This window comes from Neophocaena asiaeorientalis, unplaced genomic scaffold (genome assembly GCF_003031525.2).
Source record: "Neophocaena asiaeorientalis asiaeorientalis breed wild unplaced genomic scaffold, Neophocaena_asiaeorientalis_V1.1 scaffold342, whole genome shotgun sequence".
NCBI lineage: Eukaryota > Metazoa > Chordata > Mammalia > Artiodactyla > Phocoenidae > Neophocaena > Neophocaena asiaeorientalis.
Genome location: NW_020174037.1, coordinates 4584496 through 4607723, shown reverse-complemented (window position 1 = coordinate 4607723; position 23228 = coordinate 4584496). Strand labels below are relative to the sequence as shown.

The 23228-nt window shown below is 38.8% G+C and overlaps 1 protein-coding gene across 4 annotated transcripts in view; it reads left to right on the top strand.

Moving 5' to 3' along the window:
* TMEM245 (transmembrane protein 245) overlaps positions 1 to 23228 on the top strand; it is a 97601-nt gene that overhangs the window by 71172 nt on the left and 3201 nt on the right. The window contains exons 14-17 of one of the 4 annotated variants that reach the window (XM_024753660.1): positions 8284 to 8384; positions 9282 to 9456; positions 14451 to 14645; positions 20945 to 21018. In XM_024753660.1, the coding sequence (XP_024609428.1) occupies positions 8284 to 8384; positions 9282 to 9456; positions 14451 to 14645; positions 20945 to 20972 (499 nt within the window). In that variant the 3' untranslated portion in view covers positions 20973 to 21018. Of the gene's footprint in view, positions 1 to 8283; positions 8385 to 9281; positions 9457 to 14450; positions 14646 to 20111; positions 20406 to 20944; positions 21019 to 23228 lie in introns of those variants that run through there. The other 3 variants (XM_024753661.1, XM_024753658.1, XM_024753659.1) reach the window with 3 other exon arrangements.

Below are 23228 nucleotides of genomic sequence, written 5' to 3'. Positions count from 1 at the left end.
TGCTTTATCTTCTTGGGATTGTACACACTAATTATGTACTATAAGAATAGCCCATGTCTTGGTTCTAACGTATACTCGTACAAAAACCATTCATTTTATCTTATTTTTTTTAAATTTGTTTTTAACTTTTTATTTTGTATTGGAGTATAGCCGATTAACAATGCTGTGATAGTTTCAGGTGCAGAGCAAAGGTTAATGTTTTTTTATTGTGGTAAAAGTCACATAGAGGATTTATTTTTAATACAGAAAAAAAATTAACAACCAACACTACAATCCTAATTGTTCTCAAAATTGATAGATTTCTGTGAGTCTGAAAAATATGGTACAGACGAGATATAGGCTGGGCCATTCTTCTAACCACAGCTATATCAAGTTATATAAATTATAGATTGTAATTCAGGTTGATTTTTAGCAGCCTGAGTGCTTTTTATTTCTTTACTGGGTCAAATTCAAGGCTTAAAATATACAGTCATACATAGATACCTCTGAAGAACTTTCTCATATATGTAAGATAACAATGAGTTCTAGTTCTACAAGCTCCTGTCAGTTTTTTCATTCTTAAGGATTATGTTCAAGATGGAATACGTTTCTTCATGGAGAAAGATTTTAAGAGGGAAAATATTATACAAATGATCATGAAAATATTATCATAATGCCCTGAGACTGAAGTTCAGTGTGTAAATTATCAGTGATGTCAGGTTTTATAAGCATCAGTCATTAGTTGTCATCAATGTTGCAGTTAAGTGAATTATTAAACTCATTTTATATGATCCATTAATAAGTTAAAAGTGGAATTGAAATTGGGAGTTAACTGCATGTCCAGACAGTGAAAGTGTCTTTGTTCTTCAAGCTTTGCCTTCTGAAATATGTGGCTACTAGATAATCACTGTCTCATTGAATTTCTGAACCTTAGTTATTTTTCTCCATGCTGAATGAGTATTCTTCTGAACCGAATACATTTGTGATTGGGTTTCCATTTCACGAATTTTTGAGTTAGTGGCATGCATCCGTTACCCCTAAACCATCTTCCTCCCCTTAGAGCATGCTGTGTCCTGAATGTTTGCATCACCCCCGTCTTCCCCGATGCTGCATTCTGCTTGCTCTGGTGGAGATATTGCACATCACTAAGTTGCATGTTGTCACGGCCTCAGTGCAATTTAGTGTGTGTGATATTTTCACATGAGTGCATGCACACGGGTAGGGCTCTTGCTTGTCGGATTACAGCTTTTCAGGGCCGGTGGGTGGGAGTCCTAGTGATGAATTTGATGGGAGAATGTATGTACTGTGAGATTTTCGGTGAACGTGCTTCCCACCTCTACCCTCCAGTTTTGCAGAATTAAAAGTATTTGGGTTAAAAAAAAAAAAATCAGCGTCGATCATTTAGTAAATCAGTATTTCCAGATTTTACTGGAAACATTAAATATTCATTAGAAAGAAATTCTTGTGGATTTAAGGTTATAAACATTATTTGTTCAAATTAAAATGTATAAGGAAGAGTTTAAAGCTGTAAGAAAATCTGTTTTCATTTATTTGAAGAGATCTCCTAACGCTGAAATAGAGAGGCAGAATCTCTTATGCATGTTTGGGAAAAGTAAAATTGGTAGAGTTCTTAAATAATAACCAAGTCAGTAAATATAATGTCTTTTTAACCTACTTGATTAAAGATCAGCTTAATAAGCTTAAACCTTTGCTTCAAGTTTCCAAGGGAAATGACTTTTAAAAACTTTGTCTTGTATTTAGTTTCTCTTTGTGGTGCTTTAAAAATTGCCAAGTTCATTTTAATAAGGCTCATAATAGAACTAGTGTTGAGATACAAATGTTTGCTATTTGCGTATGTAATTGAAACAACCTCTTGTTGATTTTTTTAATTAGCACTAGAGTAAGTATCCATGATCGGTAGGCACTGTCAAAGACACAAAACAATGTGTTAATTGAATAAAAATATTGAATTAGTATTTACTGCTGCCAAGGACTCCACACGATTTAATGTGATGCCACGGTCGTACGCTTGTGTGTGTGATTCACAGTTATTTCCAGTGGGGATAGAAGGCGTCTATGGGAGCAGCTCTCCCTGAGCCCCTCACCAGCACGCTAGGTCTGCGTGCACAGCGTGACCATTCCCCTCTAGAATGGAAATCCAGTGTCAACCAAGTTTCTGTACCTTTTACTGTGGAGCTGGGTCTCTGGGGTGGCTAGTGAATCAGGAAAGGGAGGGGGTTGTAATGAAGGGATCCCTGATTGGTCATTTTATACGTGGGGTCTCTGAGCATGCCTGCCCTCTCCACTAGCTCACCTTCTACTTGAGGTGCACTGTGTGGCAGTGAGGGTAGACTACTGTTGTTCCCGGGGGAATGATAGTCTAATAGTCTTCCTGTCTGACCTTTAGAAAGAAAAGAGGGCAGAACCAGTGTAAGGAAATGTCAGGAGTAGGCAGAATTTGATTGTGGACTCTTTACTCTCCTTTTCTTTCTTTTCCCTTAGACTGTGCTTCCTACTTGTTTGTGGTCTAGGGCCCTGTGTACCCTGAGGGCACAGAGCTTCTTGACTATGGTTTTTCATTCTCCCCACCCATGTCCTTGCTTCAAGTCTCACTCCATTAAAAGCAAGTCATCTGATGAAATCCTGAGTTGGCTGGCTAGTTCTCTCTCACTCAGTTTGGAAAAGTAACACAAATACTCTTTCGGTCAGAAATGAGAGGGGGCTGAGAGCAGAAGTAAAAAATTTGTGAAAACAACAGTTTCATCTCAGAGTTTATAAAGGATAAACACAGAGCGCTGGTTAAGAATTAAAATTCTAACCAATCGTTTGAAGTCAATTTAGGTCTCTGGTACAGAGGAGTTAGATATGTAGTTGTGTAAACGAGGCAGGGACACACAAACCTTTATGTGTCATAATTATACAAGTATAATTACACTTAGACAAAAAGCTGATTGTGTATCAACTTGGAACTTTTATTCACAGAGAGGTATGCTTAGATGAGGCCTAACTGGATGGGATGCGCTATGGCCTGCCTTCCAGTAGAGGGGACCCCTGCCTTGTAACAGTCTCCATATGGCACGGGGCAGGGGAACATCTATAGGACTGTCTGACAGTGGAAGGTCTCTGAGTGAGGATGTGGCCTTGTTAGAAAGGGGGAGCCTCCAGCTCAGGGGTTGCTGTCAGTCTCATCCATTGAGCTAAATCAGGCCTGCTGAGCCAGATTAACTGAGCTACCGAAAGAGGGGAGGAAAAGAGCCTCCTGAGTCTTCTGAATTTGATTCTCTCCAACTGCTGAGTGCTGGGAAAGCCTGGAGATGTAGTTAAAGAACAACTGTCAGTCTTTAAAGAGTCACTGAAAAGAGGTGTCTTAGAAGGTGGAGCACATGCAGATATTCTTCCACTCAGAAGAAAAGATTGGGACTTCCCTGGTAGTCCAGTGGTAAAGAATCCGCCTTCCAGTGCAGGGAACTTGGGTTCAATCCCTGGTCAGGGAACTAAGATCCCACATGCTGCGGGGCAGCTAAGCTCGTGCGCCACAACTAGTGACCTCACACGCCTCAACGAGAGAGCCTGCGTGCCACAAGCTACAGAGCTCACATGCCCTAGAGCCCGTGTGCCACAACTAGAGAGAGAAAATCCCACACACCACAACTAGAGAGATGCCCGTGCACCACAACGAAAGATCCCGCATGCCTCAGCCAAGACCCCGTGTTCCACAACTAAGACCCAACACAGCCAAATAAATAAATTAACTAAATAAATATTTTAAAAAAATGATTGAGGTGGATAGTGGAGAAAGACTGTATGCTACATACATATGAGACTGGTGAACTTGATACCTGATCACAGTAGCTCCAATAATAGCCACTGTCATTGAGCACCAAGTGTGTGTCAGGTCAGTTACTGGGGACTCCAGATGTGTTGTCATTTAGCTTTTCATGAGCTGAATTGTTCTTTCTGCCTTACACCTTGAGGAGATATGGTGTGATGTAGCAGGCAGTAACTTCTGGCTGGGTGTCCATAGACTATAGGTTTTCTCTGAATGGAGAGAGAAAAACAGTTGCTAACGTTTCTTTAAAATGTTAAACAGATACCATATTACCCAGCATCTTCACTCTAAGGCATTTACTGAAAAGCAGTGAAAGCATATGACCAAAACTTGTGCTTAAATGTTCATAGCAGCATTATTCACAATAGCCCCAAACTGGAAATAGCCCAAATGCCCATCACCTGGTGAATGGATAAACAAATTGTGGTATATCCAGATAATGGAATACTACTCAGCAATTTAAAAGGAACAAACTACTGTGTGGATGAACCTCAAAAGCATTGTACTAGGTTAAAGAAACCAAACACCAAAAGCTGTGTAATGACAGTGGGAATGTACTTGACACTACTGAACTGTACACTTAAAAACGGTTAAATAGTAAGTTTCATGTTATGTATATTTTACCACATTGTTTTTCAAAAGGTACGTAATGTATGATTCTGTTAGTACAAAATTCTAGAAAAGGCAAAACTGTAGTGACAAAGCATATCTAGTGGCTGTCAGAGACCAGGGCTCAGGGAGGGATTCACTATAACATGGCACGAGGAAACTTTTTGGGAATGATGCTAACGTTCTATATTTTGATTCTGGTGGCAGTTATGCAACTGTATACATTTGTCAAAATCCACGGAATCATATGCTTAAAGTTGCTGAGTTTTATTGTTGGTAAATTGTAGTTCAATACAACTTATGTAGAAGAAAGAGAGGAGAAAAAATGGCTAGGGATTTGAAGGAGTTAAAAAATTCTCTTAGTAAATTATTAGAAGATTTTTCTCTGCTTTCTAAAAAACTGTGTGCCAGATCATAAGGTAGGGGAAATATATTGTCTTTACTTCCCTCATTGGGATACATGAAAATGTTTAGTAACTGCGAACAATGGATAGTGCATTTAGGGTCTACAAAATTACTTAAAAGTTGCCTTAGTGAGAATATTACCAACAGTCAATATTCCCAGAGCTAGAAGCAGACTGTTTTCCTACGAGTGGTCCTTTTTGGATTGAGCTTTGCTTACTTGCCGCCTAGAGGGGTGATTCCGTTGTGGTATTCCATTGCACTTTTTTTTTTTTTTTAGAATCAGTTAAGATTTATTGAATTCTTACTATGTCCAAGGTTTATGATAAATATTTTACTTTTTTTTCCACATCTTTATTGGAGTATAATTGCTTTACAATGGTGTGTTAGTTTCTGCTTTATAACAGTGAATCAGTTATACATATACATATGTTCCCATATCTCTTCCCTCTTGGCGTCTCCCTCCCTCCCACCCTCCCTATCCCACCCCTCTAGGTGGTCACAAACCACCGAGCTGATCTCCCTGTGCTATGCGGCTGCTTCCCACTAGCTATCTATTTTACGTTTGGTAGTGTATATATGTCCATGCCACTCTCTCACTTTGTCACAGCTTACCCTTCCCCCTCCCCATATCCTCAAGTCCATGCTCTAGTAGGTCTGTGTCTTTATTCCCATCTTAACCCTAGGTTCTTCAAGACATTTTTTTCCCCTTAGATTCCATATATATGTATTAGCATATGGTATTTGTCTTTCTCTTTCTGACTTACTTCACTCTGTATGACAGAGTCTAGGTCTATCCACCTCACTACAAGTAACTCAATTTCGTTTCTTTTTATGGCTGAGTAATATTCCATTGTATATATGTGCCACGTCTTTATCCATTCATCTGTTGATGGACACTTAGGTTGCTTCCATGTCCTGGCTATTGTAAATAGAGCTGCAATGAACATTTTGGTACATGACTCTTTTTGAATTATGGTTTTCTCAGGATATATGCCCAGTAGTGGTATTGCTGGGTCGTATGGTAGATCTATTTGTAGTTTTTTAAGGAACCTCCATACTGTTCTCCATAGTGGCTGTATCAATTTACATTCCCACCAACAGTGCAAGAGTGTTCCCTTTTCTCCACACCCTCTCCAGCATTTATTGTTTCTAGATTTTTTGATGATGGTCATTCTGACCGGTGTGAGATGATATCTCATTGTAATTTTGTTTTGCATTTCTCTAATGATTAATGATGTTGAGCATTCTTTCATGTGTTTGTTGGCAATCTGTATGTCTTCTTTGGAGAAATGTCTATTAAGGTCTTCTGCCCATTTTTGGATTGGGTTGTTTGTTTTTTTGTTATTGAGCTGCATGAGCTGCTTGTAAATTTTGGAGGTTAATCCTTTGTCAGTTGCTTCATTTGCAAATATTTTCTCGCATTCTGAGGGTTGTCTTTTGGTCTTGTTTATGGTTTCCTTTGCTGTGCAAAAGCTTTTAAGTTTCATTAGGTCCCATTTGTTTATTTTTGTTTTTATTTCCATTTCTCTAGGAGGTGGGTCAAAAAGGATCTTGCTGTGATTTATGTCATAGAGCGTTCTGCCTATGTTTTCCTCTAGGAGTGTGATAGTGTCTGGCCTTACATTTCCATTGCACTTTGATGTCAACTTATTTTTGGCTTAAAAATTTTAAAACACCATAAGTTTGATCGAAATATCACATCTATATCTTTTCTCACCAGCCCCCCTTCCCCATTCTAGTCAGATTCTGTACTATTTTTCTTAGACTTTGTTCTCATTAATCTTTCCATGATATTTGATATTATTATTCCCTCATTCTCAAAAGCTTCCTTCTCCCTTGCTCTCTGGGAATAGTGTACTCTAGTGATTTTCTTTCTACTAGAGAAATGATTTCATTATCTCTTTGGTCGGTGTATCTTTGTCCTTAGGTCCCTTATGAGAACAGAGCTCATTGCCCCATTCTTTCTAGGCTTGCCCCTTGGGATATCTTACCCTATCCTATGATTATTTGGTGTATCTCAAATTTCTTGTCCCAAGGTCGCTGTTAAGCCTTGTCTCTTATTTCCAGCTACCTCCAGGGTATTTATTTTCATCATCCTTTTTCGACTTAACACTGCCCAAACTAAACATGTTCCCTTTTCTTCCATGTCCTCGCCCATTCTGGGGTTCTCCATGACTTTGAGACACTGCCATTCTTTCTCCCTCAGGTTTAAAACCTGAATCTCTCATGTTCTTTTTTTCTTCCGTGTCTTCTAATCAGTTACTGTTCAGATCTTTTATATTTCCTGTGGGCTGTCTCCCTTACTTTAAGTCTTTTTGGTATCTCTTTAGCCTGTGTCCTTATTGTTAGAGAGCCTATGGCACTTTTTTCAGTGAAAGCTGCTGGTCAGTATGACAAGGTTTCACAATTTTGAGAGCCACTCTGTCCCCAAATGCATGTCTCAGAACCCTATGAAATGACTGAGTCGCTGGATTCCAGAGTTTGACTTACTCTCCCAGTACACTTCTTGGGATGCTTTGGAAAATCTTGGTGTGTTCTTTTGTGTGTACAGTGTTACGTTGCTGCCACCGTCTCTGCTTTTTTCAATCACAGACAGCTTTTCCTTCTCTCATGAGTATATAAGCGTGCGTCCCGTGTACCCCACAGGTTCCTGTTTTTTGTAACTTTGTGATACCTTGGGATAACTTAAGATTTGCTGCCTTCGTGCTCTCCCTGAGCAGTTCCTTATTTCTCCTCCTTATACAGTACTACCTTAATCTTCCAACTGAAAAGCAAAAATGAAGTACCTGAGATTGCGTATTTTCATTCCTATTAATCACGGAATATGTGTGTCTGTTTTTACACCTCTTGTATTTTCCTCTCTGATTTTACTTGGGAATTAATAAGATTTTTTGGTAAATTCTCACCCAATGACCTGCATTCTTTGATAGCATTTTTATAAGTTACTTTGTAGGTTGGGTTGCATGGTTTAAGATGTGTGGGAGCATTTTGTTAACGAGAAGAAGGACTGATGAAGTACCGGCTATAGTATTCCTCACTTGCTCTTCCCAAAGAGGGGGGCTGGCCACAGCCTGGATGTCTCCAAATTTAACTACATCCTAAGAAATAAGATATTCACACTTATTTTTCTTTCTCTTTATTTTGGTGGTGAGCGATCTGCTTTAGAAGTGAAGAGTTGATGAGTTATTTCAGTGAATAGGGTATTTTAAGGTGTTTTATTTCAGTTATCTTTTCATTAGAGAAATTTAAAGAACAGTTTAGTAAATCTATTTCAAGTTTTCAATACAAGATTTTTATGTTTCTCTGAAATAAAATGAAAAAAGCATTCTCAGGCCATTGGAAAAATTGACGCTATTATCAGATTTGGATAAAGTAGCCAGAAGCCTAGGAATATTGATTTTTCTGAGTCACAGTATGATACTGTGTTTATTTTCTTTCCCTTTTATCTTTGGACGTTCTAGAGGGGTGTTTGATGCTTCCCTCAAAATGGCTGGCTTCTACGGATTATACACCTGGCTGACTCATACTATATTTGGCATCAATATTGTCTTCATACCATCAGGTAACAACTGTATCATAACTTCTGCTGTCCTCTATTTAAGGAACATTAAGCCATTTTACATATACTGTCAGCTTCCTTAAATTTAAAATGCTAAATTTTGAGATCTAATCTAGTCCAGATTAGGAGCAGAAATATGATTTGGAATGTTTATTTATTGCTGTATCCCCAGTAGTTAAAACAATACCCAGCACATGGGAAGCACTGCATAAATAACAAATACTTATTTGTTAATTGATCATACTGTTCTGGAAAGGGATGAGTGTAAAGTAAGGTCCTTCAGTTAGCAGGGTTATTTTTGGTGTTTTTATTGAAATTACACTTCATTTTTATTAGAAAGAAGCAAGGTAAAGAATATATGTTCTTATCCGAGATTTAGAAACTAATTTCTCATTTGGCTTTGGAATCAGTACAAATATTTGACCAGTGCTCTATAGTTATATCATAGGACTGTACAGTTGTCCTTTGGTATCCCTGAGGGTATGGTTTCAGGACCCCCTGAGGATACCAAATTCTGCGGATGCTCAGGTCCTTTGGCCCTCTGTATTTGCAGGTTCCACATCTGAGGATATGGAGGGCCACCTGCATACGTATTAACTAACCATTGATTGAGAATAACAACTGTGGGACACTAAAATTTTGTTGCTTAAGAACAGATTCATGAAGTAAACACACACTTCAGAAAGATTTTCATGACCCAGTTTGAAGATCTTGGACCTCATTCAACTAGCAAATTCAGTTAAACAGGGCATATCATTCCCCTAAAATTTGAGTTTGTATTTGTTTAACTTGTTCTGGTGGAAATTTTTAAGTAGTAGGAGCTAGTGATTAGATTCTGCTGTCTTGTTATTGCTTTGCTGATGATGTTAAGTTGCTTTTTCTTCTTTTAATCTTTATTAGCTTTAGCAGCAATCCTTGGAGCAGTGCCATTTCTAGGCACATATTGGGCAGCAGTACCTGCAGTTCTAGACCTGTGGCTTACACAAGGCTTAGGATGCAAAGCCATCTTACTGTTGGTTTTTCATCTTTTGCCGACATACTTTGTAGATACTGCCATCTATTCTGATATATCAGGGTAAGTATTCCACAGAACTTCTGAAGTTGGTGATGAATCATATCCAGGAATTTCTTTGGCCCTTTTTTTTTTTTTTTTTTTTTTTGCGGTACGCGGGCCTCTCACTGTTGTGGCCTCTCCCGTTGCGGAGCACAGGCTCCGGACGCGCGGGCTCAGCTGCCATGGCTCACGGGTCCAGCTGCTCCGCGGCATGTGGGATCTTCCCAGACCGGGGCACGAACCCGTGTCCCCTGCATCGGCAGGCGGACTCTCAACCACTGCGCCACCAGGGAAGCCCTCTTTGGCCTTTTTTAAGAAGATTTTGTTTTTTTCCTTTTGGGCATGGGAGAAAGGAGTGGTGGTAGGATTTTCAGTGAAGTAATCTTTTGTGATCCCACTGATATAATCAAAGTTTAATTTAATTACTATCGTTTGCAAGGTATGCTATTTTGTTATAAGTTTTATTTACAATACATGAGACTAAAAATTGTGAATAATCCTCTGGTTTAGTGACATTTAACCTAGGAAAAAAGTATTACTGTACATACTTCAAAATAAAAATATTTTTTTTGTTTTGCGGTACGCGGGCCTCTCACTGTTGTGGCCTCTCCCGTTGCGGAGGACAGGCTCCGGACGCGCAGGCCCAGCGGCCATGGCTCACGGGCCCAGCCGCTCCCCGGCATGTGGGATCTTCCCAGACCGGGGCACGAACCCGTGTCCCCTGCATTGGCAGGCGGACTCTCAACCACTGTGCCACCAGGGAAGCCCCAAAATAAAAATATTTTAAGTACGATAACAAGTTAGTAGTTATTTTCAGAACTTCTTTGCTTTCAGAGAAACACATTATTAGGTTGTAAGTTTGAGGATTTCCACGTAAAATGAAACCTCATCAAGTTCGTATCTGACAAGCAGTGATTTCTTACTTTAGATATTATAGTATGGTTCTATGATGAATGCAGATTAAATTGAAGGCAGAAGCCAAACTTTGGCAATATAATAAATATCTGTTTTTGTAGGTTTTGATGTCTCTTAGAAATTGCGTTCAGTAAATCAAGCTGATTCTCATTTAGTCGCATATCCAGATTAACATTGCTTATTACAATCTAGGATGTGACAAATACTGAATTTTATTTAGCTACTCAAATTCAGAATATGGCCCACTGAAACTATCATAATAGCTAATATTTTAAATTTTCTTTAAGTAAAACTCATCACAATAAGCGTAGACAGGGTCTAAGTTTACAGGAAGAGGACCCTTCAGTCAATTTGAAATTATGAAGAGACCAGTCATATGCTACCTTGTTTTCTCTCTAGTAAGTTAAAATAGAAAATAAATGATATAGAACAACTAAGAAGCCCCAAAGTTTCAGAGCAACAAGAAACAAGCAACTCCTTAAGCAAGCCTTAGGGGAACTTTTTTGCCTAAAACTTAAAGATAACAGGAGAACTTCATAGTGAGCTTAACTAACATTTAATAGTTGAAATTTAAACCATAAGAGTAGTTACATGATTTATAGTTAAGTGTTTTCATTTCTTTAAACTTTGCTGCAAATTTTATATCAGGGTTTTTAGCTAGAATTTAAGACTTAGATATAGTTCTATCTTAATAATGAAGTAACACCTTATTTAACCAACATCATTAGGAAATGAAAAATTTTACGTAACTTGCTTTATTTTATTTTGTAATAAATTAAGCTTTTATTTAAAAGCTCCCACACTTTTTTTTTTTTTAAGCTTTAAGCATTTTTGATAAAAATTTTCCTTACATGTATTGTTTAGGGAAAATGCTTGCTTACATAGTGTAACATGGAATATTGCCCTAAATCCTTTTTGGAATGAAGAAGACAAATAAATTACAAATATAATTTATTGGTTTCCTGAAGACTAGCTCACCTTAAATGTTACTGAATTGTAATACAGTACAGGATATCCTTCCAAGGTATTTAGTTATTTTCCCTTCACTAAATTGTTCTAATCATCTGTGTTTAGAAACTAGAAACAAACAAAATATACCTTATTTCTAAGTCCCTCTTATGTCAGTGGTCATATGTTATTATCAGTGTGCTGTGCTGCTGTAATCTACAGGTATGCCTCACTTTATTGTACTTCACTTTAGTGCGCTTTGCAGATATTGCTTTTTTTTTTTTTTTTTAAACAAATTGAAGGTTTGTGGCAACGCTGTGTTGAGCAAGTCTATTGACACCATTTTTCCAACAGCATTTGCTCACTTTGTGTCTCTGTGTCATTTTGGTAATTCTTGCAATAGTTCAGACTTTTTTATTATCATGTTTTTTATGATGATCTGTGATCAGTGATCTTTGATGTTACTATTGTAATTGTATTGGGGTGCTATGAACTACACCCATATAAGATGGCAGACTTAATTGATAAATGTTGTATGTGTTTTGACTGCTCCACCAACCAGCCGTTCACTTATCTTCTCCCTCTCGTTGGGTCTCCCTAGTCCCTGAGATACAGCAATATTGAAATAAGGCCAATTAATACCCTTACAGTGGCCTCTAAGTGTTCAAGTGAAAGGAAGAGTCAGACATCTCTCACTTAAATCAAAGGCTAGAAATGATTAAACTTAGTGAAGAAGGTATGTTGAAAGCTAGGCCTCTTGAGTCAGTTAGCCAAGTTGTGAATGTAAAGGACAAGTTCTTGAAGGAAGTAAAAAGTGCTATTCCAGTGAACACACACATGGTAAGAAAGCAAAACAGCCTTTTTGCTGATACGGAGAAGGTTTTGGTATTCTGGATGGAAGATCAGACCAGCCACAACATTCCCTTAAGCCAGAGCCTAATCTGGAGAAAGACCCTAACTCTTCTCAACCCTGTGAAGGCTGTGAGGGGTGAGGAAGCTGCAGAAGAAACGTTTGAAGCTAGCAGAGGTTGGTTCGTAAGGTTTAAGGAAAGAAGCTGTCTCCAGAACATAAAAGTGCAAGGTGAAGCAGCAAGTGCTGATGTAGAAGCTGCGGCAAGTTATCCAGAAGGTCTAGCTAAAGAGAAATAAAGAAAGTGGCTACATTAAACAGATTTTCAATGTAGACGAAACAACTTTCTCTTGGAAAAAGATGCCACCTAGGACTTTCAACGCCTGGCTTCAAAGCTTGAAAGGACAGGCTGGCTCTATTGCTAGGGGCTAATGCAGCTGGTGACTTTAAATTGAAGCCAGTGCTCATTTACCATTCCAAAAATCCCAGGGCCCTTAAGAATTGTGCTAAATCTGCTCTGCCTGTGCTCGAGAAATGAAACAACAAAACCTCGATAACAGCACATCTATTTGCAACATGGTTTACTGAATATCTTAAGCCTACTCTTGAGACCTACTGGTCAGAAAAAAATGATTCCTTTCAAAATACTTTGGCTTATTTGACAATGTACCCAATCACCCAAGACCTCTGATAGAGATGTACAATGAGGTTAATGTTGTTTTCATGCCTGTAATACAACATCCATTCTGCAGCCTGTGGTTCAAGGAGTAATTTCAACTTTCAAGTCTTATTATATAAGACTTTACCCGGATCCTCTGATGGATCCGGGTAAAGTCAATTGAAAACCTTCTGGAAAGCATTCAGCATTCTAGATGCCATTAAGAACACTCGTATTTCATGGGAAGAGGTCAAAATATCAACATTAACAGAAGTTTGGAAGAAGTTGATTCCAACCCTCATGGATAACTTTGAGGGGTTCAAGACTTCAGTGGAAGAAGTAACTGCAGATGTGGTGGAAATAGCAAGAGAACTAGATTTAGAAGTGGAGTCTGAAGATGTAACTGAATTACTGCAGTCTCATGATAAAACTTTAATTTTCTTTGCTTATGGATAAGCCAAGAAAGTGGCTTCTTGTGATGAAATCTACTTCTGGTAAAGATGCTATGAAGATTGTTGAAATGGCAACAAAGGATCTAGTGTATTACATAAACTTGGTTGATAAAGCAGAAGCAGGGTTTGAAAGGATTAACTCCCATATTGAAAGAAGTTCTATGGTGGGTAAAATGCTCTCAAACAGCATTGCGTGCTACAGAAAAATCATCTATGAAAGGAAGAGTCAGTGGATGCAGCAAAACTTCATTGTTGTCTTGTTTTGAGAAATTGCCACAGCTGCCCCTGCCGTCAGCAACCAATCACGCTGATCAGTCAGCGGCCGTCACTATCGAGACAAGACTCGCAAAAAGATTACAGTTTGCTGAAGGCTTACATGATAGTTAGCATTTTTACCAATCAGGTATTTTTAAATTAATGTATATACATTTTTTTAGACGTAATGCTATTGTGTACTTAAAAGACTACAGTACAGTGTGAACATAATTTTTATATACTCTGGGAAACCAGAAATTTCGTGTGGCTCACTTTATTGTGAGATTTGGCTTTATTATGGTGGTCTGGAACCAAACCTGCAGTATCTCTGAGGTCTGCCTGTGTCTTATTTCATTCCAGTTATGTAAGTGATACTGTGATAAGCTGGAAGACAGTTATGACTCTCCTATGAAATAAAAATCTTGGGCTTTTTATCAAATATTTTCCTCATGAGGCCTTTTATCACTACCTGTGTTAAAATCTGTATTTTAAGAGGTTGCTAGAAGTCTAACTTATGAATAACAGGGATGTCATTGTATTGTTATCATCTTTATAAAAAAAGCATAATCAGTTGAACTACACACTTAATTGTGCCCACTTAATTTTTCTAGATGGAGGTAAACCTAACAGGTAGATTATATAACGAGTCCTAAGCTGACATTAACCCACCTCAGACAGCCCTGTAATGGTACCTGTTAACATTGCTGACTTCACTCCTTCAGTTGCTGGGCCTATAAAAAGGCAAACGTCACACATGTAGGCAAGAAAATTTTTGCATCTTGTTATCTGCATTGAGGTAATCTGAAGAAAGCTGATAATGCAATCAAAAGGCAGGTGTATTACAGAATGAACATTGTGTTAGAGAATGTATTTCCAACTTACTCCAAGGTTTATGTTTGTTAAAAGTCATGAGTAATCTGTGTGCTCTTTATTCTAGAGGTGGCCATCCTTACTTGACAGGCTTGGCAGTGGCTGGTGGAGCATACTACCTGGGCCTGGAAGGAGCAATCATTGGGCCCATCCTTCTCTGCATACTTGTGGTCGCTTCCAATATCTATAGTGCTATGTTAATGAGTCCCACGAATTCAGTACCCACACCAAACCAGACCCCGTGGCCTGTTCAGACTCAGCGGTGAGTTACAGCAGAATGATCATAAACTGTGTATGAAATTGAACTAACCGGTCTCATTATTTTTCACCTGCATACAGTCTGTTAGGATACAGAGTATTTCAGTTCCTCTGCTCTACTAAAGATTGAAGACACTAAGTAAATAGAAATCATTTGCATGTAGACTTTTGGGTTTCACATATCAGGAACATTTAAAAACCGATTGGGTCAGAACTGTTAATGTCATGAAAAACCAAAAATAAATAAATTTTAAAAGACCCTTTTGAGACAGTGGTATACTAGATTGAAGGAGACTTAGGAAATAGGACAACCAAATGCAGTGCATGGGTCCATGACAGGATCCTGGATTGGGGAATGGAGAGAATCTGTAAAGAACATTTCTGAAGCAGTTAGAGAAATTGATTATGGACCATATGTGAAATAATATTATATTGATATTAAATTTCTTAGGTCTGACAGTGATACTTCGGTTATGTAGCAGAATATCCTTTAGGGATGAGATGTCAAACTGAGAGGGAGAAAATGACTGTAGCAAAATGTTCACGACTGGTGAATCTAGATGAAGGACAGACATATGGCTGTTAATTGTACTATTTCAAAATTTCTGTAGGTTTATTTATATGCTATTAATTTATATATATTTATATACTGTAGTATTCCAGTGTGTAAATATACCACAATTTATTTATTCATTGTAGTATTGATGGACATTTGGGTAGTGTCCAGTTTAGGAATGTTATGAATCAGGCTGCTATGAACTTTCTGGTACATGGCTTTTGGTGAACAAGAGTACTTACTTCAGGTGCGTATACACCAGCAGAGGAATGGCTGGGACTACATCTGGTTTAACTTTAGTGGATACTTGCAAAACAGTTTTTCTATGTGGCTGTACCAGAAATTACATTTTAACAACAGAAAAGTAAGAAGGACTTTAAATGAAAAACGAAGTCTCAGAATACAGGATTTTAACTTTCCAGAGACCATACTGCATTTGCCCTTTTTATTTTCAGTTGGAAAAGAATTTTTTTGTTGCATATTCTAGTGTAATTAAGGAGTCATTAACAGGTTGGTTCTGAAAATGTATTTAGTGAAACTGTATTTTTATTTGAAATTCTTCTAAAATGTTCTGCTTATTTCATTTTAAGTGTTGTATTTTGTGAAGAAAGACATAGTCCTTTAACCCAAAACAAGTAGAATAACGTTTCTGAGTTAGAGCTAGTCGGTCAAAGGGCCATCTTAGTTAATTCTAGGCACTTATTCGATGGCAGTGAAATATCAGTTTCCTGAAGAAGAATGAAAAGAAGAAGTACTTAGAGGTTTTAACAAAGACATCACCAGTTTGGGGGTGGTTACACTATGATATCCTTTCCTGCCTTTGCTCTTAAAGGCAGGTACTGGGTTCCTGAGAAGTCAGTGGACAGTTACCTGAAAGCAGTAGAGAGCATTTGCTGAGTGGATACCATATTCCTTGGGCTCACGGAACAAGAAGTAAAAAGAAAATTGGTTGATCAATATTTTGCTGTTATTTTAGAAAAAGACTTCTGATGATTCCAGGTTGGTAGAGCAAGAGTTAGTTTCTAAGGTGAAACAAAAGAAGCTAATATGAATCCTTCTAGAGGCGAGTGACCCCTTTCCCCTGGTCCCCTTCTGAAAGCAGAATGTTGTTAATTAAGTGGTATGGGGGTTTGAAAAAATAATGTAAGGACCGATATAGCTGTAATCTTTTTCCTTCGAAGTTATGGATGTATATAATTTAAAAGAGTCAGAAATTTCTATAAAGCTTGTGAAAAAGAGCAGTCCTTTGCCTCCTCCCTGCCCCTTCCTTTCCTCTCTAAGAGGAACCACTTTCGACTCTATCTGATGTTTACCTCCATATCTTGAAATTGTGTTTATTTCTTGATTTTTTTTCATGTATTGGCACTGTTTACTTCCCACTTGGAAAGTGAGAAATTATCTCTTTTACTCACCATCCGCCCGATATTACTAAACTGTGATACCGGTTAGATCAGTATTCAGTGTTCACATTATTATGGCTCTGTAAATGACATTCATATTTAAGCCTTCTTGTATATTGTCTATAGTTCCTTACCTATACAACATTTTGCTTTCCTTTGTGTTATAAAGATACCATTTTTTATTTGCTTGTTTTCTGTGAACTTATAATTAGTCCAATGCCAGGCTTTGCACCAGGTATTTACCTCTCCTCTCACTCAGCGTGCTGAGTTGTGTCTGCTTCGCTATAAGTGTTATCTTCCTGAAGAAGTAGCTCCTGGATTGTTCTGATCTGCTCCAGCAGAGCTGTACAGCTGTCACCCTGGGGATTCCCTCAGCTCTCCCCTCTGTTGGAATCCTTATTTCCCATATGATTTCCCAATATTGTTTTCTTTCTTGATTTATTCCTGCTTTTTGTTGGAGCACATCCTCCTGTAGGTTTTTGGGAAAGAATGCATGGGAGATAAATTTGGGGGATGATACATGTCTGAAAAGGCTTCTAAAGTCATACTTACTCAATAGTTTGCCTGGGTAGAGAATTCTATGTTTAAAAATTTTTCCCTTTAGAACTAACTTTATTTCTTCATTGTTTTCTAGCTTTCACGGTTGTTAAAATTCTGAAGCCTTTCTGGTTCCTGATTCTTTGTAATTTAACTGTTTGAAAACCCATAGGATCTTTTTTGTTGTTGTTTTTTTTTTTTTTTTTTTTTTTTTTTTTTTTTTTTTTGTTGTTGTTGTTGTTTTTAATCTACTTTGTTGTTGTTGTTCCAGTTGGCACTTGTGTCAAGTGCCTTTGTGACCTTTAAAACTGGAAATTTATGTTCTGTGCTTCTGAAATTTTTCTTCAGTTATTCTATTAATGATTTCCTTCTCTCCCTTTCAAAACTACTTTTATTTTGGTGCTGACCCGCATACACTGTTCATATCATTTTTTAACCTTTTCTCTGATGTTCTTCTGGTTCTTTTTGGCTCCCATTTTCTGGGTGATTTCTCCAACTTTATCTTCTAACACCTTCTTAGAGGTCTCCATTTCTGCTATCATATTTTTGGGGGGTCTGGTTTATTGAGGTATTATTTGTATAAATAAAATTTATCTTTTTTGGCATATAGGTCTGTGTTACTTTTCGATGATACATAACAAATTTCCACTAACTTAGTGGCTTAAAACAACATACATTTATATTAAAGTCCATGAGTCAGGAGTACAGTCATAATTCAGCTGGGTCTTCTACTTAGGATCTGCCAAAGCTGTGGTCAAGGTGTAAGCTTGGGCTGGGATTTCATCTGCAGATTGGGGAGCCCTCTTCCAAGCTTGCCTGTTGTTGGCAGAATTCCTTTGCTTGCAGTTGTAGAACTGAGGCTTGTAGCTTCTAGAGGCTGCCCCTTTCCATAGGCATTTCATAACATGATGCTTGCGTCTTCAAGGCCAGCAGGAGAGTATTTTTCTGACTTCTGTCTGACTGCTAAGACCCTTTTGTAAAGGGCTCACCTGATTAGACCTAGCCCACTGAACATATTGCCATTTTGATTAAAGTCAATTGCTCAGGGACCTTGATTACATCTGTAATATCCCTTCATCTTCACCATATTAACACAACATAATCACAATAGCAGGTATCGGATATTTTTGACTACTGGCTTATGTTAAGAGTGAACTACTCAGGATCTGTGGGTTGGTTGTTATGTGTACATTATGGTATTATTATCTGTGGGTTGGTTATTATATTGCCATAATATAACCTGCCAGGACCATTGTCTTGTGCAACCCTTGATGTCAGTGCTTTTTGGTTTTCCCTTTGGGGCTGCTAAATTCCTCAGAGAAAGATCTTTTAATCTCCTGCCCAGAGTTTGACAGCGTGGTCTTACTGCTTTTTAAACACACTTCAAAGCAGCCCTTCTGTGTTTAGTCCCACCTTCAACCCCACTTCCAAAGTTACTTGATATCACCAATTCCTGAGCCTTATGGGCAATTTTGCTGAATAACTCCTGGCTTAGGATTCAGCTTTTTAGGTTATGCTGGGTCATAGCAGTTGTTCATCTCCTTTCCATCTTCTAAAAATTTGTTGCTCTTAACCTCTTACGTTCTTTTTTTTCTCCTCTTTTTTCAGGTAGGTTTATGCATTAAAAAAAACACTTTTTACTGGCATTCTAATGGGGTTTTGAGAAGGCCTGAAGGAACTATGTGTTCAACACAGCACTTTCTAGTGGAAAGTCTAAATGACCTCTTAAATAGTAACAAACAACAACCACTGACATTTATTGGGACTCAGCATGCCAAGTTCTGTGATAAAACTTTACCTGCGTTGTCTTATTTTACTTAATCTGTCTGGTGTTTTCATGTGAGGTAGGAAAGATTGTTTTCCATATTTTATAAATGAAGAAATCAGGGCTTAGAGAGGTTAACTTGCCTCTAGTCACATAGTAATAAGCAGGTGAGCTGGTGTGTTACAACTAAAGATTTTTCTTTTCCTTAATCATCTCCCCCCTCCACCCCCCACAAGATAAAACATTCTCCTCTGTTTCCTTCCTCAGTAGATGTTACCCTCTAATTATATGTGCCAGTGTGAGGTCATCCTTATGACTTTCCATCTCCTCAGTAACCATCTATACCAAGTCCTATCAGTTTTATCTCAAATCCGTCCTTTCCCCTTTTTCTCCAGTTCCACCTGCCCTGAGCCCAGCTGTTAGGTTTCTCACCTGGACTGCTGCAGGCATCTCAGTCTCCCAGCCGGTCTCTCAGTGTCCACTCTTACTGTCCTCCAGTCCCTTTTCCATACTGCAGCGGATGTTTTCTTTTCAGAATGGAGGCAAATCTGGTTGTGCTTACCAAAACTGGCCTCCCATTGTTCTTACAGGGAAGATCAAAATCCTTCCAAGGCCCTACATGATCTACCTGTGCCTGCTTCACGAATTCTGAAACACTTTCCCCTGTCTGAGCTGCAGCCACATTGGCTTTGTGTCAGGGCCTCAGTGACACCAGCTCCATTCAAACTCTAGGACTTCAAACACGCTGCTTTCTCTGTCTGGACACTCTCCCCCTCCCCCATCTTTCCATGCCTAGTTAACTCCTAATCATTCTTCAGATCGCAACTCAAGTGTCAGTTCATGGGAGCAGCTTTCCCCACCCCCAAGATTAGGTTACGTCCTTCTGCTAGTTTAATGCTCTTACAGATAGCACCTTGTACCTTTCCTTTCTCCTACGACTTTCACTTATACACTTGATTCTTTGTCTTTTCCCGCTTGACTGTGGTTGCTGTTACTGCGGGGTCATGTCCATGTTAGTTACTGGTGTATCCACCGCACCTGTCAACCTTGAAAAGTGCTCTCTTCCTAGTTGAAGGAATGAGTGGGCTGTGAGGGAATAGTCTCTACAGAGGCATGAGCTGTGGAAGGGTTCGGCTTGTCTTAGGAACTCTCGGTGTGAGAATGGAGGGTGGATTGTTCATTCCATTAGGCAGATATACCTTCTGATTGCAGATGGAGGCGCTGGTGGCTGAGAAGACCCATTTGCACGGCTGTTTCTGTGTACTGCCATGTATCTTCAGATGGATGAATGACTATCCACCTAAGGAAAGATGAAGGAGGGTGGACCCCTTTTCTCTGCTTCTCACTGTTGATCGTGGTGGTTGCACTATTTCACAAGGGTGAATGTCGCAGACACAGCCCAACTTTGGGCTCCCAACTATTTTGGCCTTGATTCAATAATCAGAGCCTATTGCTTCCCCTGTTCTCTGTTAACACTGGGGCTGTTTGGGAGGCGTGGGGAAGGATCAAAACACCCTGCAGTCACACATTTTCAAGTACTTTCTTGATTTTTGGACAGGATAATCAGACTTGATTTGATATACTTATTTCACTCCTACCAAAAACTGAGCAGCAATCTCTGAATGTTAAAGCTCAGAAAAACCTGTAAGGAGAAAGTAAGGGCATGTCACAGGAACTCCTGTGGGAACACTGTTACCTGTATTCAAGTTTTCCTTTGCCCTCTGTCCTACCTTGTTATGACTGGAGGTGACAGCTGGAATGTGGCCCTTTAGGAACTCAGCTTTCTCTTTTTCTAGGATGGAGTAATTAGTAACTCATTGCTGTTTTTAGAAGCATTATCTTAACCTGACTGTGATTATCTTTCATGATTTAATACCCAAAGTTCAATCAAAGTTCAGTATTTTTTCATAAAAGAAATTACAAACGGTCCCCAACTTGAGAAGGTTTAACTTATGACTTTTTCAACTTTGTGATAGTGTGAAAGTGATACACATTCAGTAGAAACTGTACTCAAACTTTGAATGTTGGTTTTTTTCCTGGGCTAGTGATACGCGGTACGATACTCTCTCGTGATGCTGGGCAGCGGCAGCCCGCAGCTCCTGATCAGCCACACGATCAGGTAAAGAAACAACTGATAGGCCTACAATCATGCAGTACCCAGACAACCGTTCTGTTCTTCACTTTCAGTGCAGCATTCAGTAAATTACATGAGATATTCAACACTTTATTATAAAACTGGCTTTGTGTTAGATGATTTTGCCCAACTGTAGGCTAATGTAAGTGTCCTGGGCATGTTTAAGGTAGGCTTGGCTAAGCTATGATGTTTCTTAGGTTAAGTGTATTAAATGCTTTTTGACTTAGGATATTTTCAACTTACAGTGGGTTTATTGGGATGTAATATGATGGTCAAGAAAGTCAAGAAAGATCAGTATTTGGCAGTTAAGCTACGGTGTAACACATCCTACTTTTTATAGAGCAAGAAGTTATTTTTGTCTTTGCAAAATAAGATATGAAGATGTTCTCCAAAAAACAGTCACCACTCCTCCAGATCTTTACATTAACCTTAAGGATTTCAGTTGGAGTGTATTCCCCATCATTCCAGTTTAGGAAAATGAGGGAAAAAAAGAGAACTGGAGATGGGAAGGGAGCTGTACTCTACTCCCCCTCCGTTGGTGGTTGCTTCTCCTTTGACACTGTCACTTAAAAACTTTTCTGAATCTGTTCATTCCTCTGTCTTCCCAATGGTGTTGACCCAATGCCAGGATTTCTTCAACATCCTCTTCACTGGTCCCTGCCTCTAGTCTTACTTCCCTCCCATCTTGTTCTCTGGTTTTTCTGGAGCATAACTGTTAAATGCCTCTGCTGCTTAAAATTGCCATGGTGGCTTCCCATGGCCTTCAAGGTGAAGTTGAAACTTTAAATTGGCCCATCAGACCTTTCGTGCCTTCTGTATACCTCAGCAGACTCATCTCTCTCTGTTGCCTGCCTTACATTTTCTTTTCTAGCCATATTGAACTTGTTTAGTTTCCTGGAGTCAGTGAGATCTTTGCACATGTTTTCCCCTCTGTAAAGAATGCTACTCCCTTTCTAGCCAAGCCCAGTATCATAACCTTTACATAACCTTTACTCTTCTTTGGAGAAGCATTACTAGAACTCTCTAGACTAGATAAGGTGTCCCTGCTATGTGTTCCCATAGCATCTTCCACTTATCCTAACTTAATACCTATTATATAAATGTGTGTTTGTCTTTCCACTAATTGGTAAGCTTTCTGAAGGTAGGAACTATGTCTAACTCGTTTACAGCTGTGTTACCATTCCTGGCACGGTGTTTGGCAAATAGAAAGTGCTCAATGAAAATTTGATGAATTAATAGATTAGTGAAACCAAGAGCAGATCAGATTAAAAGATTTTTGCAGTATAACTGTGAGGCTGATAAAAAGAGGAGGGGCCGTGGTAAACCCCAGCCTTAGAACTTTATTCCAAATTTTTGGAAGGGAAGGAATGTACATAATAGTGATGACATGTGCTCTGTCACGAGATGTGCGGGTGAGGGTCTAGGAAATACACACTTGCAATCCTGAGCCAACGAAAGTAAGTTAAACATCCACAATTTACTCTGCTTCTCTGGGAGGCTGGGAGTCAACAACTCTTGAGTTGTTAAATCAGAAAAGATTCAAACATTCACATAAATGGATTTTTTAAAATCTCATTGAAACTTTAGGGGAAGCACATCCCAAAATATTTCCAAGGAGCAGAGATTGTAAATGAGAAATCACACCGCACAATCTCCATTGCTCTTAAAGGAACTATAAAATGTTAACAGCAGTCCTCTGTCCCCCACAGTCTCATGTGGCCCCATTGTGCATTGCTTGTTATTGAGAAATTCTACCACTATGGTTCAAAGGAGCGTAATAATCCTTATGGTATGGGAAAGAATACTGTATTTAGATGGTTTAGGTAGAACATTTGCCATTTTTAGAAATACTGTTAAGGAAATTCCCTGACAGTCCAGTGGTTAGGACTCGACACTTTCACTGCCGAGGGCCTGGGTTCAATCCCTGGTTGGCGAATTAAGATCCCGAAAGTTGCACGTCGAGGCCAAAAAAAAAAAAAAAAATTAAAGAAAGCAAGAAGGAAATACTGTCAATGCAATATTTATTCCTTTGTTTCTTCCTAATCTAGAGAGTTACAGATTTATGAGCCCTGCAGATTAGTTAGTACTGTGCCTTTTGATGAGGCCAGAAAGAAATTATTTCTCTATCTCTAGCTTATGGAGTTTGTTTTCCAGGAGATAATTGAGGTTAAGATCAGTGTTACTTCTATAAAGTT